Below are 14,808 nucleotides of genomic sequence, written 5' to 3' on the forward strand. Positions count from 1 at the left end.
TATGTGAACCTACAATTCTGTGGGCAACACCTGTATTCTTGGCTTTGGGGTCGTTCTGATGTTTCATGGTTTTCAACTTTGGATCACTCCAGAACCAAATAGTTCAGAAGGAAGAAAAAAATCTTGTGAAGAAAATCATTGAGCATTATTAAGCACAGTAGAAAAGCGTTTCAAATAGAAATTAGATGAAAATGTAAACAAAAGTAGCAAAAGCTGGAAAGTTGATCAAGCTTGGTTTGATGTGACTCAACTTCCTTTTTGCTGGTTCTGAGTTTCTGTTTCTTTTCGTCTGCTTTGCTCTGAGTCAACACTCAACACCTGGAGTTTCCAGAAAAAGAGATCATCTCAAGATGATGTGGCCACATTAAACAGCCAAAAAAAAAAAAAAACGAAATACATTTTTCCTTCCACATTGTCTGACTTAAAGAGAATTCATTAGCATACACATCACTGTAGTTAAGACACTCCTGGTTGTAGTGGCTCTCTTATTCAAGTTTCCAACATGCAATTAATCACAATTGGAAAATTATTATTCTGAGAAAACACCTCAAGATACAAAACAATATATATATCACAGCTTTATACACACTGGTGGTGTGTATAAAGACTATACTCACCACCAGTGTGGAATTGGAGTTATTTTTTTCTTGGCTAATCTAAAAGGTCTATCATGGTAATTCAAGCTACTTGAAGAAATTAGCTAAAACTGTGTGAAAGGTCAAATGTGAAGTGTTTGTGGTCACTACAGTATGAATGAGGTAACTTCACAGCAAAAACAAAACCAGATGTACGACTTCATTAGACTTTATGTGTATATTTATACATCAGACTTGGGCTTCTGCTGATGTATAACTCCCATATGGTGACCAATTATTGCAGGTGCTGTAACAGATGGCAATCCTGTGTGTTTTGCATTCAGTTTTCAATTTAGGGCTTTTCAAGTGAAATAAAGTGTGAATGACTAATTTAAGTGAATAATTTAGACATCAATTCAATTCCTGAAAACTTTAAGCTAAGCACAAAGAAGTTAATTTAACAAACTAAATAAATTTTTTTATTTCTCTTAGACCAGCTTAGTGTGGCTTCAATGATTTCCCTGTTGACTTGAACTGAATTTGCCCTTTTTAATTACCAAATTTAATCCAATACTAATCCAATGATACTGCCGGTATAAGCAACACAAGCGTGGCAAGCTGCTTGAAAGACAAAGCTTGCACTTGGTGAAAGAGTTTTGTGTTTGATGTGTCTGGTGTTTCCACCTCCCTGGCTGTCTGCAGTTCGGCCCCTGGCAACAAAACACCCCGGCGCTGGCCTGTTCAGGTGCCAGGCTCACAGAGCAGCTGCCAGGCCAATCCATCGGGCACTAATTCAGCCAACCACAAGAAGCCCGCTCCACCCCTTCTTTTTCCAGGCCCTCGCTGCGACTGAAGCCAGCGCTCATCTGTGTGCACACCCACACATCACACAATGCAGGCTTTAATTATGAGGAACCTGCCAAAACCTGATTGAATCAGACATGTGTAGCTTAGTGGGGTATCCAAAATTAGAACTATACCTTTAAAATGCACTTTTTTAAAGCAAAGAGGTCTTTCTTTGTCTTAAACTCACAAGAGAATTGATTTTACATCTCAACATCACAAATAATACAGCTTTATCTTTAACCTTGTGCTAGCACGTTTCCCAGATCAATATGTAGCTTATCTCAGAGTAAGACAACTATAAACATACATTTTTTGGTTAAGTCATAAGTTTGAAATCAGTTTCATTCGTCACACCAGGCCTGCTTATTGCATAATGTGTAGAATTAAAAATAGGCTAAAATACTTTAAAAGGCAACATATCAAGTCCTGATCTTAAGAATTTTAAAAAACTGACTTGAACAGATGAGACATCTGTTCTTCAGGAGGACGGCTACGAATATAATTTCTAAGGATTTGAAACTTCAGCAAGACACAGTGAAACCCATTATCCACAAAAATGGAAAGCAGAACAGGAGGAATTACAAAAGGACATAGAACATCTAAAGCACTGAACGCCTCATTTACCTCAGTTAAGGTCAGTGTTTATGGTTCAACAAAAAAAAAAGACATCATGGCATACAGGGAGGAGTAAAAGGGCGAAAAGCACTGACGTCTAAAAGAATTGACGTCTAAAATCCAGTTTTACATTTACCAAAAACACACCTAGAAGACCAGAAATGCTTACATAATTGATGAAATCATAAATCATGAAGGAGAATGTCGAACAATGAGATTGTGAAGTTAAGCACAAGCGCACTTGGATTATGTAGCAAAACTTTCAGCAACACACACCAGCAAGTTTAACTCTGGATACCAAAATAAAACAAAGACAGCTCACAAGTGGCATAGTCAAAACCCAGGTTTAAATCAGATTACGATGTTGTGGCCTGACCTTAAGCAGGCCATTCATTCACAAGAGTCCTCATATGTTGCTGCATAAAAACAATCGTACAAAGAACAGTGGTCCACTTTGGATATCTTTTTAAGTTAAATTAAATCCTTTGAGAGCTACATTTTGTATTTACTCAAGCTGGCTTTGTCTTTTAATATTAATATTTATCAATTTGAATCATTTAATTTCACAAAAACAAAAACACTTAAATCTGAAGAGATCTTTATTCCAGTAAATATTTTCCTTGGGTTTAATCTCTGGTAGCTCTTGATATCTGCAGCAACTTTAGCTCTTTCATGACTTTATGTTTAACGGAACCAAATTAATTTAATGCCCGAAATACCTGGAAGGCTTAGACTTGTAAGAGTTGTTGTTTTGAATCTACATGTCCTACCTAAGGTAGGTTTGGTATAAAAATAAAACTCATTGGTGCAGCATGTAAACTCAGGCAAACTAGATGGTGATATTCCTAAGAAATACGTTAAACGCATAAGTCGCATTCTCATCTGGTCCGTCACCTGTCACTCATCCTGTCTGTACCAGCTGAAGGTCACAATATGTCCGAGTCCTTTGGAGAGGCCCCTCCAGGTCGCGGCGCTTCACGCTGGCTGAATAAACATCGCACAGCAGTTCATAAAGATCCAAACTGTGGCCGAGCATCTGGGTATGTTTGAATAAACGTTTGTGAGTTCTTCAGGGATAAGATTTCCAGAAAAAAAAAAGGTACTGAAGGGGGATAAAATATTGATGCATGGATTTGTTTCTTAGTTTTGTTGGAGTTTAGAAACCATCTGGAAAGGTCGATCTTTCCCACATTAAATATTCATTCTCCAGTTGAAAATGAACTGAGGAGAGCAAAAGAGGGCCATTTTGTAATGTGAGAAAAGATAGAGGTGATCTGGTGGAGTAAGCAGAGTTCAACAAAAGGTTTTTATCGGCAGATGGGAGACAGAGTCTACGGACACAGCCCAGCGGCTTCACGAAACCTGATATAAGGTTATATTCCTTCATTCTTAGGAATACAAAGGAATTACATGTGGTTCCATGAATAATGAAACCGGTGTTATTTTGTCAACATTTATGTAGCTTGGGAGGTCTAGAACTGCTGAATACAAGCTCTAAGTCTAGTAAGACTAATTGAGCAGCAGATCCTGTTGCTGTTCCCAAAGGCAGCTAGAGGGGACGCATCTCTAAAGCAGGAGTCAATGATGGGGATAATTTAAAAAAAAATGCACACAAACAACAAGATTACCCATGGTCCAGCAGTCCAATAGGACACGTTTCCGCAACTTCAGCAGTACTGAAGAAATGCACCGTGATCTGAGTGCACACTTAGTCAGGTCGACTCGACAGTAAATTTTAATGACATGCTTAGAAGTGAAAAACAGCTAACAACATGTTTGTTTAACAAGGTGCTATTTAAAGGGAGTGGTTTTCAGTAAGTTATCCTGGTGTTTAATAATTAATGACAGCCTATTAATTATGGAGAAATCTGAGGCCTAACCCCACCGGGGTTGCTCAGGACCATCAACCTGTTGAGTTCCTTTGTAGTTCTATAAAGAAGGACGGAGGGAGGGAGCCAACACCTTTGTTTTGGGTGCTTTTTGGAGGGCGCCACGAGTGCAGGTAATCTGAGATACAGTCTGACATATTCATCTGTCATATCAGAATAGTGGGGCAAAAATAATTAAAGACTGTAATGTGTTATGAATCTACGATGCCTTTTGAAAAAATATTTATACCCTTCCAATTTTTACAAAGTACAGTGAAATTTATAATTTGAGGAAGAAGAGCCCTGGATTTTAAAAAAACTTTAAAGAAAAGAGTAGCATGCATTCATATCCACCCCTTTACTCTGATACATGTGAATAAAAAATCATTGCAAACAACTGCTTTCAGAAGTCACCAAATCAAAAAAGCAAATGTCAGAGAACAAGCAGCCTCATGAAGGAAAGGCCCGCAGCAGACACATCAGGGATAAAGCTGTGAGGTTTAAAGCAAGGTTAGGCTAGGAAAAAATATTCCAATACAAAACACTGTCCAATTAATTACTTATAAATGGAAAGACTTTTGTCCAATTGAAAACCTACCCCAATGAAGCTGTTCACCCCAATTGACAGAATGTCATGTATAGGAGGATTTTTTTTTTTTTCAGCAGAGACAGAGGAAATAGAAGGTCTTGAGTTTGGGGCAATCAAAAACAAAAAGTTAAACTTGAAGAGCCACCTTCCAGATGGAAAACAACTAAAAATGAATGATCACAACTACAATGAAAATATTCAGATCAAAGTGCATTAATTTGTCAGAACGGTCCAGTCGAAATGTAAACTTAAATCCATTTGATAATTGGTGCAACATTCAGTCGTTGATGTGCAAACCTGGTTGAGACCTCAACCAAAGACTTGCCACTGCAAACACAACCAAAAGTGATTCTACAAGGTATTAAACTGGATGCAACGGCATCTCAGTCTGTTTTGTAACACAACAAAATGTGAAAAAGTTCAAGGATTGTAAATGTTTTTACAATGTTCAGAATATGAAAGAGTCATGTTAAAATGCTCATCCTTCTTTTGAAAGACATCTTGAAGGCACAACTCAGTCAAAACCACAACTGGTCACACAGTTAAGCCTCCATATTCAAATGCTAAATCAACACAGCTGGCCATCCTAAAGTTTGTGTTTATGTCTGTACACTACCTTTCCGACTTGAACTTAAAAATAGCTCAGACACATCCTGCTATGATGCTGAAGGTGCAGACATCTTTCCCCTCTGAAGGACATAACACTGTCTGAAGTTTGGGGGTAGGGAGTGCAGAAGAGGGGGGGTTGGTAGTTGGGATGTAGGGAGGGAGGAAATGGTGACTACCGTGTGACAAGCTCACAGTTCCTTCCTCCCAGGCCTGAGAAACAGGAAGTGGAGCACATAAGGCATTATTGTGACGGAGAGGAAATGCAAGGTCCTCTAAAAAAAGAGCTGCAATCTGGTGGTCAATGACAGCAGCTTGTCCTCCATGGAGACCTGTAACCCCCACCACCACACACACCTCTTCCCTAACAACTTAACTGTTGACTGACACAGATAAATAAAGCCCCCCTTCTGTTCCGGAAAGTTTCCATAAATGCATCAATGTTTCACAGCTGCTGAATTTTCTACAACTAAAGATAATGTTAACTGAATCAGCATTACGATGCGCTTAACTTCTTTAGTCCCCTGCTGGACTAAAACACACAGACTGAGGAATACCACTGTTTGAAACGTTTAAGGGGAACATATGGATGGGCTCCACCCTGCATGTGTTTAACAGAAGTTGAGGAGGAGCTGGTTGCTAAGAGAGAGATGCAGGGCTTTAAGATTGGCTGCCTCCCAGTTAATTAAAATCCTACATTATCCGTTTCATGCTTTCAATTTGAAAGCCCTGGAAAGGGCCCAAGCCTCTGCACCCAGCAAGATGTGATTATACAACAGAGCCCCCCATTCACGCTGCAGGATGCAGCAATGCCCTCCTGTTGTGATCATGCCTTGATCTACGGCAATGTCGCTGATGACCCAAGAAAAACGGCTATAGAGCGCCTCTGCGAAATCTGCATGGTATCTCAAAGCATCACACTAATTGGATATGATCAGCTTTTGTAGAACGCAGCAGGTGCTTGCCACCTGTGATCAATTACACAAGTTTACACAAAGAATAAAGCTGCTGGGACTCACTACTCAGATTGGGTCTTTTTTTTATTTACAATGAGTATTTACAAAAAGTCAAATGTTTTTTCTTAGTGAACACAATATGTCAATGCAAGCCAAGCTGCAAGTAGTAAAAGACAAATCCTGGCAGTTTATTTTTGTTTCCAAGGGAAATACTTTTATTTCTTTCTACATCACAAGAAAGCTGTATTGTATGTCAAACATTTAGAACTTTCAGTTGATGGCATCAGTTCTTGAAATTTTCAGATTAAATGAAAAGTAGTAGAACACAAAACTACAAAACAACAGAAATGCTCTGCATTTAAAGTGAGTCACAAAGCTCAACTAAAATACATTTTGGCTCTAAACTTCTCAGAAAGGCTGACAAGGAACTTTTGTAAAAGAACGTCTGCTGCCATCTAGTGGTCAGAAAAATTACACAGCATGAACCAACCAGTGTACGTAAAGCTTTGGTTTTTGGTTTTACAGCCCGACTCTTAATTTCTGAAGGACCGAAATGATTGGATAAGTGAGGAGATGGACGGGCAGGGTGGAGAAGGATGTTCTCCCAAATCACAAGTGTTTTTGGGAGATTCGTCACTATTGGAGCCAGGTTTGGTGAGTGTAGAGCTGTTGGCTCTGAGAGCCATCTCCTGCCTTTTCATGCCACCAGCGCCTTCTTCAGGAATCCGAGATTGTGCTTTCTGGAGAAGAAAACCTCTTCCACTTGACAAGAAGCTTGGGACAGATGACTGCTCTTTCCCCAACAGCATGCCCCTTCCCATCACATGCGCTTGCATCTGATGGGATTCTTTGTCTAATCTTGTGGTAAGGGAAGCATTTTTATCCACTTTTGGTGATGGATGTGGTGCTGGAGTTCCAGCTTCCAAGGAGTCACGCTGTGTACCGCTGTGGCCATCAGCAGCAGGTGAGGTTTGTGACTTAGGATACGGGTTGAAGCGAGCCAGCAGACCTCGCTCTGTCACAGGGTAGCGATTGCAAGCCCATTCCTGCCGCTCACGGCGCATTTCATCCAGCTTCCTGAGCTCTTTAGGCAACTCCAGCACGTTTTCCTGTGAGTGCAAACAGGCAAATTTACTTATTAATGTACATATATTGCGTTACTGACACTATGAATATGAGAGTCACCAACAAGAAAGCCACCTATACTTTCCGGTTTCTCAGTTTAACACTCCCGTTTAAACAGCAGATCATGATTTATTTCTAGAGTATACCTTTAAACAGAATTTGGACTTTGCCCAAAATCTGCCCAAAACTGTATCTATGGATAACAAAGACCTTTATATCACATTAAGTAGCAGCTAACTTTATATGTTGCTCACTATTGCTTTTTGTGCTGCAACAAGTGTAGAGTCATGTTTTTCACATCTGTGTCAGTTTTTGGTTCTGAATGACTGACCATAGCGACATGCTCCAGTCCGTCGGGTTTATCGAGGTTACTTTTGAGGTACGAATCCACCAGGATCATGTAGTCGGTCATCAGTGTGTCCAGCAGTACCAGTCTGAGAGGCTTCAGATGGATCACAGATAACGCCATCACCTTCAGGAGCGGTACAGGGCAAGGCCGCTTGTACCAAATATCCATTTCTTCCTATTAAATAGATAATAATCCAAACAAATTACTTCTACACAAAATTCTAGTTATTGACTGTTCTGACCTTCATTGATCCTCTTGATACAATAAAATGGTAAAACCATTAAACGCCTTACAGAATAGATTTGTTTCACATAAAATACCTCCTGCAGCACAACCATTGGTCTGCTGTATCATTATAGCACTTTATAAACATAAAATGCATAACTTAAACTCTAAGCTTCTGAGAACTCAATATGGGTTACCAACTGGATCAAACCAAGTTCAATTAACAAAAGTCTGAACGGAAAATCAAAAAAATCTTCTACTAAACTTCGAAGTGGTAAATGCAACAAGACATGTTGGGTGGTTCATTAACTGTTTGTAATACCAGGTTTAATTTTAATAGCACAATATGAGACTAAAATATATTTGCGATGTGGTTTAAATGGTTGCCTTATTAGAGGAGACACTGAATAAAACGAGGAGAATGAACTCTGTACCTTGGTGAGTTTTGACCTCACATGAAGAGATGACAGCCTGGAGTTGGGCACTTTCAGATGCAGACTTACTACCTCTGGGAGAGTGCTGACTCTGTCAGGAAGGAAACCGCCTGTTTTCGTGTAGAAGCACATGGCATCTGCCACCTTTAGATCAATTGAAATAAAAATGGAAAATCAAACAGTATATTCACCAGAAAGACACACAAGCCAGACAAAACACGGATTACAAAATGAACAGACTTGATGCAAATACAATTGTTATAATCTTACAAATTTACTACACACACTACAGTGATATACTGTAATTAAAGTGTTTACTCAAAAAATAAAATCCCAAAACTTATTTACATTAGGATATTAAACAGGATTAGTCAATGTAGTAAGAATTTTAAAACTGAAACATATATGCTTTACATACATTTCTTACACACTGAAATTTTATGAGAAACTGAATTGTGGGTTTTCATCAGCTATGAGGACAATCATTAAAAGTAAATAAAAATTAAACACTTAAAATCTATTCTCTCCTTACACTGAAATACTGATAAAAGTGAACAATAATTTAAAATCTGGTCACATGTACTTACCTGTGTGTCAAATACATTGGTTAGTTTCACCTTGAACTGAGCTGCCAGACTTCCAGCAATGGCTCTACAGTCATGAATGACCTGAAAAGATGTCAAATGAGCAAAGATGGCAGGATACGATTCATCTCTGAGTAACTTTGGGTTCTGTTGTTCACACAAAACTCACCTTCAGTATGTGTTTAGTTTCGAGGATCATGGAGAGACCATTCTTAAAGGCCAGCGCTCCAAGCAGAAGGATATCAAACAAGTACACCTTGTTTTTAGTGGCAATCTAAAGCAATTGTATTTAAAGTATTTGTGAGAAAATGAAAAAAATCTTAAAAACTAAAGAGTTCAGACTTTCTCACCATCAGCCAACATAATCTTCCATTTTTGAAGAGCTCAACTCCTTCACCTCCCACACCAATCACATGCTGCTTCTTGATGTGCATCACCTACACCAAAGTGCCTGACACTTAACATTTTTATCGGCACATGGGAAATGACACCTATGACAACATTATGATCTGTCTAATGTTGTTACCGTCGTTATTGAGAAAACAGCCCTAACTTGTCAAGGCACAAACTCCAATAAACTCCCCAAAATTTCATTATTGTATTTTGCCATGAGATGTTAGCAGTTAGTAATTTTATAACATGATATAAGCTCAAAAAAAGACCATTTTTCATAATAGCCCTCTCCCCCTCTAACCGAGTGAGTCGTCTAGCCGTTACAATTTTGGTCAAATCCTCACCCAGTTCAACAGCTTTAACAAACTGCCCTGAGGAAGATGTTCAATTAGCATCTGCTGCCCTCCCCCAGAGCAGGTGCCACAATGAAAATATGCACGGTGATAATGGCATCACCTTCCAGTGGTCATAATTTTATGTGTTCAGTTTTTTTAAATACTAAAAAAAAAAAAGTAAGTAAACTTACAGCAGGTCCAAACTTCTCATGGATCTCATCTATGACCACAAAGTTGATGCATTCCGCTTCGTCTTCATCATCATCTGGAAGTGGGGATCCCCCTCAAAAGTGACTATGCTTAGAGAGTTTGCTTGAATGTGGGATTATTTAAATAAAATAAACTCACCTAATGTCATTAACTTTCTGTATGGCTGAAACTTCTCTACATCCAGGTGTTTTTCAGGCACATCTTGAGTAATTTTCCTGGGAAACATTTTTATTTATCCCACCATAAATCTCCACATTACAGACCCCACTTTTTTTATCATCTTCAAGTACATTTCAATAAAGTACCACATCTATAAAAAGGGAATTTGAGTTCTTATTTTAGATCACTTTTTAAGATAAGTTATAGCTAATAGAACTCAAATTATACATTTTCTACAGAAATTGTACATTTTACAAAAGACCGGTAAACATATATCATACAAAAAAAAAAAAAAAAAACTAGTGAAAATAATACATTCACCAACTGTACATATGCTCTTCATTTATGTCTGGGCTCTTTTTGCATAAATTAACTGCTCATGCTGAATGGCATTGAGGTAACCAGTCTGTGGCTCTGTTGCTCAACTTGCTTTTTCCAGTCACTTTTCCGCAAAAAATCTTGGGTACAGCATAGCAACCACTTTGTTTTGCAATGAACCTTTGTGCCTTAAACAGCTTGGGAGAACACTATAGACTGGTTACTGGACAACTATCAAGTTCATGGTCTTCTCCATCTTTGTGTAAGTCATAAAATGCAATTTCTGTAACAATGTTTTTTGTTTTTTTTCCTCTCATTTAATAGTCTATTTTTAGGTGATAATTATCGGTTAGCCGCAACTATCGAAATAAACACAAATAAGCAGTCGAAATGAATCACTGTGTGTTGATATAATTTATAAGTTTCACTTTTTGAACGTAAATAGATGAATGTATTTTTCATTTATTGAGTTGCATCGAGATATCCTACTCACCTGTCATCGTTTTCTTCGTTGGCGATTTCAACTTGGGATTTAATTACACAAAACAATTAGATGTTTGCCGACAGCAAAAATGACAACACTTTCTCACCTTTAGAGTACTCACCGTTCAGAATCTCGCGTCCAAAGAAGAGTTTAGTTCCCGGATATCTGCATCCATTACTGCCACTCACTGGAACAACAAATGTAACCTCAAAAAAGTTAAAGTAATGCCATACTTATCGAGTAAATTGAATTGGTGGGGTCGTAAACAGTAGCTGACCGTCTGCCAAAACCAGCGTCTTGTTTGAGTTGATGCGAAAGACAACGCCAAAGTACGAAGAAGTCTTCAGAGTCAGCTTAACACGTTTTCCTTTCAGAAATGAAATGAACTGGGCGTCGTCGAGAACCATCTTGAAAGTGCTACTGGGTAATTAGTTGGCCAGAAATGCACAGTTGTTGCTTCCAAAGACCAGCTAGCTCTGCTAACACTCACTTATCAGACGTATGGTAATGGTTTAAGCGCGCAGCGGCGCAGAGCACAAGTTGCGTTCAAAACGACTCGGAATTCCTAAAACCCATAAAACACGAGTGGAAAATAACATTGATTAATAAATAGTAATAATAGTAATATGACAATTATGGAGAGTTATTTAGGTATATGTTTTACAATACTTTGAAGAGCCAGAAGTCCCTCACTTCAACATATAAACAAATGGTTAAACGTTTTTCCACATGTGACAATTCATGTAGAAATAAATAAATAAAAACAACTAAATAAATAAAATATAGATGATATAATAAAAATAAATAATATTCAAAAAAATAAATCTAGTAAATAAATAAATGAAGTGGTAACAATTGTCAATATTTTAGTAAATATATTTGAATAAATAAATATTTTGTGAGTTGGATGCATCATTAGTCCCCTAACAGTAACTGTGCATGATGCACATTTGAGCAATAATTATATTTTCATAATAAATATGTCAGAAAAGATCAAGGATTATATATATATATATATATATATATATATATATATATATATATATATATATATATATATATACACGAGCCGTAAGGAAGGAGGCAGAGGACTAGTGAGTGTGAGAGCCACTGTCCAGGATGAAACATCCAAGATCCATAAATACATCAAGGACAAAGCCTCAACGGACGATGTGCTCAGCGAATGTCTCAGGCAATGGGGAACAGAAGACAAGGTGCTGGAAGTACCATCATGGGAGGACAAGCCCCTACATGGGATGTACCACCGACAAATAACTGAAGTGGCTGATGTCAGGAAACCTACCAATGGCTGGAGAAAGCTGGACTCAAGGACAGCACAGAGGCTCTCATCCTGGCCGCCCAGGAACAGGCCCTAAACACCAGAGCAATAGAGGCTCAGATCTACCACACCAGAGAAGACCCAAGGTGTAGGTTGTGCAAGGAGGCCCCTGAGACAGTCCAGCACATAATAGCAGGGTGCAAGATGCTGGCAGGGAAATCGTACATGGAACGACATAACCAAGTGGCAGGCATAGTATACAGGAACATCTGTGCAGAATATGGACTGGAAGCCCCGAGATCAAAGTGGGGAACACCCCCAAAAGTGGTGGAGAATAACCGAGCTAAGATCCTGTGGGACTTCCAGATCCAGACAGACAAGATGGTAATGGCGAACCAACCGGACATTGTGGTGGTGGATAAAGAACAGAGGAAAGCCGTTGTGGTGGATGTAGCAATACCAAGTGACTACAACATCAGGAAAAAGGAGCATGAGAAATTGGAGAAGTACCAGGGCCTCAGGGAGGAACTGGAAAAGACCTGGAAGGTGAAGACCACAGTGGTGCCTGTGGTCATCGGGGCCCTCGGGGCAGTCACCCCCAAACTGGAGCAGTGGCTACAACAGATCCCAGGAACAACATCAGACATCTCAGTCCAGAAATGTGCAGTTCTAGGCACAGCCAAGATACTGCGCAGAACCCTCAAGCTCCCAGGCCTCTGGTAGAGGACCCGAGCTCAGAGGATGAAACAGACCACCCGAGGAGGGTGAGAAGGGAATTTTATATATATGTGGGCTAGAACCTTGTGGTGAGTTTCTTTGTAAAAGTTAATTGTAAGTAGTCACTCAATTCACCATTTTAGGCTGCTATATATATATATATATATATATATATATATATATATATATATATATATATATATATATATATATATTTATATATATTTCATGAACACGACGTACATTATAGCAAAAATTAATGGCAATTCTTGCTGAAAGAATATGGCGAACCAACCGGACATTGTGGTGGTGGATAAAGAACAGAGGAAAGCCGTTGTGGTGGATGTAGCAATACCAAGTGACTACAACATCAGGAAAAAGGAGCATGAGAAATTGGAGAAGTACCAGGGCCTCAGGGAGGAACTGGAAAAGACCTGGAAGGTGAAGACCACAGTGGTGCCTGTAGTCATCGGGGCCCTCGGGGCAGTCACCCCCAAACTGGAGCAGTGGCTAAAACAGATCCAGGAACAACATCAGACATCTCAGTCCAGAAATGTGCAGTTCTAGGCACAGCCAAGATACTGCGCAGAACCCTCAAGCTCCCAGGCCTCTGGTAGAGGACCCGAGCTCAGAGGATGAAACAGACCACCCGCGGAGGGTGAGAAGGGAATTTTTTTTTATATATATATATATATATATATATATATATATATATATATATATATATATATATATATATATATATATATATATGTGTGTGTGTGTGTGGGCTCTAGAACCTTGTGGTGAGTTTCTTTGTAAAAGTTAATTGTAAGTAGTCACTCAATTCACCATTTTAGGCTGCTATATATATATATATATATATATATATATATATATTTATATATATTTCATGAACACGACGTACATTATAGCAAAAATTAATGGCAATTCTTGCTGAAAGAGGCAAGGGGTTAAACTGTATTTCCTCCACAAGGGGGTGACCTTATCTCAAGTACTGAGCTGCTTGAGTCAGTCCAAGGTCTCTCTGATTCACTCTATTCAAAACTCATGCAAATTTCAGTTTTGCGTTAGAAGGTAGTAAATGTAAAGTAATTGCATGCAGATTTTAACAACGTCCTGTATCTATATGCAAAATATGTCTATACACAAAATGCAGAAGATGTAAAACAACACGTTATTTCAGAGAGTACAATTACCTCCAGATTACAAAAGGTATATAAACGGGCATTTCACACTGAAAAGCTTGTTACTAAGAGTTTTCTTTCCTGTCAGCCTGAAGGAGAATCAGCTGAGACTGCGGTTCAAACAAATAATAAAACAGAGTATTGTTTACAGTTCCCTCATGTAATCTTAGGTAATATAGTACTTCAAGACTTAATATCAGAGAGCGAAAAAAACAAACAAAGCAGGAAAAATGAAGTCAGTAGCACTTGGGTGCAGGTTCAAGGTATCACTCAGAACAACTGTGCCACAGGAACAAGAGAGAGACATACAATCTCATCAAAAACAGAGAGCTGTAAATATGACTTCAACTTTCCAGGGGGAAAAAAAATATGAGCTCAGGCTGGTGGTCATCTAAAAACAAAAAGAATGAAGGCTTTGGATGAAAGGATGGTGTAGATGTCCAGATCTGTCATCTTTTTGTCAGTGTGCAGTTGTTCTCTTTTGCTTGTAACAAAGATGCAATTATCTCCATTCAAGATAGCATAATGACATTCAATGGCATGAAACATGTGCAGTTTAAGGCCATGTATTTATACCCTGAAGCCAGCAAGAGACTCAAAAAATTGAGGAAACAAAAGTGAATGTGTAGGTGTTTAAAATAAATGTAACCTTTTTTTATGTGGCTGTTTATATTATTCGGTATAGAAGATAAATGACTCATAAGCTTAATATGGCCATTGAGTATTTTTTTACATTTTATTTTTTTTGCCCAAATATCAATGGAAACCAATAAGCCTAAATGACTGACAAACACTTATTTTGTTTCTAAAATAAGTTGAATAACATCTCTGAAAAAAAACAAAAAAAAAAAACACACACAACTCATTTATCTCGAACGTGATAGATGTAGCACAGGCTACTGCGGAACTTGCAGCTTTTTTTTCTTTTATCTTTAAAGGAAGATCCACCCTTTC

The 14,808-nt window shown here is 38.5% G+C and overlaps 1 protein-coding gene across 4 annotated transcripts; it reads right to left on the minus strand.

The window, feature by feature from the left end:
* Positions 1-6,121: 6,121 nt before the first annotated feature.
* Positions 6,122-11,389, minus strand: exd1 (exonuclease 3'-5' domain containing 1). Of its 4 annotated transcripts, none has more exons than XM_008399354.3 (11): positions 10,949-11,388; positions 10,793-10,858; positions 10,681-10,711; positions 9,849-9,925; positions 9,692-9,783; positions 9,123-9,209; positions 8,942-9,046; positions 8,776-8,856; positions 8,189-8,332; positions 7,512-7,703; positions 6,122-7,164 (listed from the first exon to the last, which is right to left on the minus strand). In XM_008399354.3, exons 1-11 carry the CDS (start codon positions 11,076-11,078, stop codon positions 6,589-6,591), a joined length of 1,581 nt encoding a protein of 526 aa, XP_008397576.2. In that variant the 5' UTR covers positions 11,079-11,388; the 3' UTR covers positions 6,122-6,588. The 4 variants fall into 4 exon arrangements, with proteins under 4 accessions (XP_008397576.2, XP_008397577.2, XP_008397578.2 ...); XM_008399355.2 differs by having other exon boundaries at positions 9,692-9,765; positions 10,949-11,387; XM_008399356.3 differs by lacking the exon at positions 9,123-9,209 and having other exon boundaries at positions 10,949-11,389.
* Positions 11,390-14,808: the final 3,419 nt, after the last annotated feature.

Source organism: Poecilia reticulata, chromosome 22 (assembly GCF_904066995.2).
Source record: "Poecilia reticulata chromosome 22, P_reticulata-male-v2, whole genome shotgun sequence".
NCBI classification, from domain to species: Eukaryota; Metazoa; Chordata; class Actinopteri; order Cyprinodontiformes; family Poeciliidae; genus Poecilia; species Poecilia reticulata.

Bases quoted from the DNA above. Each gene is read 5' to 3' on its own strand.
- exd1 (XM_008399354.3), bottom strand. From the start codon at position 11,078: ATGGTTCTCGACGACGCCCAGTTCATTTCATTTCTGAAAGGAAAACGT. The intron at 10,859-10,948 runs GTCAGCTACTGT...TTGTTGTTCCAG, and splicing joins GACGCTGGTTTTGGCAGACG to TGAGTGGCAGTAATGGATGC. The intron at 7,704-8,188 runs GTACAGAGTTCA...TCTATTTAATAG, and splicing joins TGAGGTCAAAACTCACCAAG to GAAGAAATGGATATTTGGTA.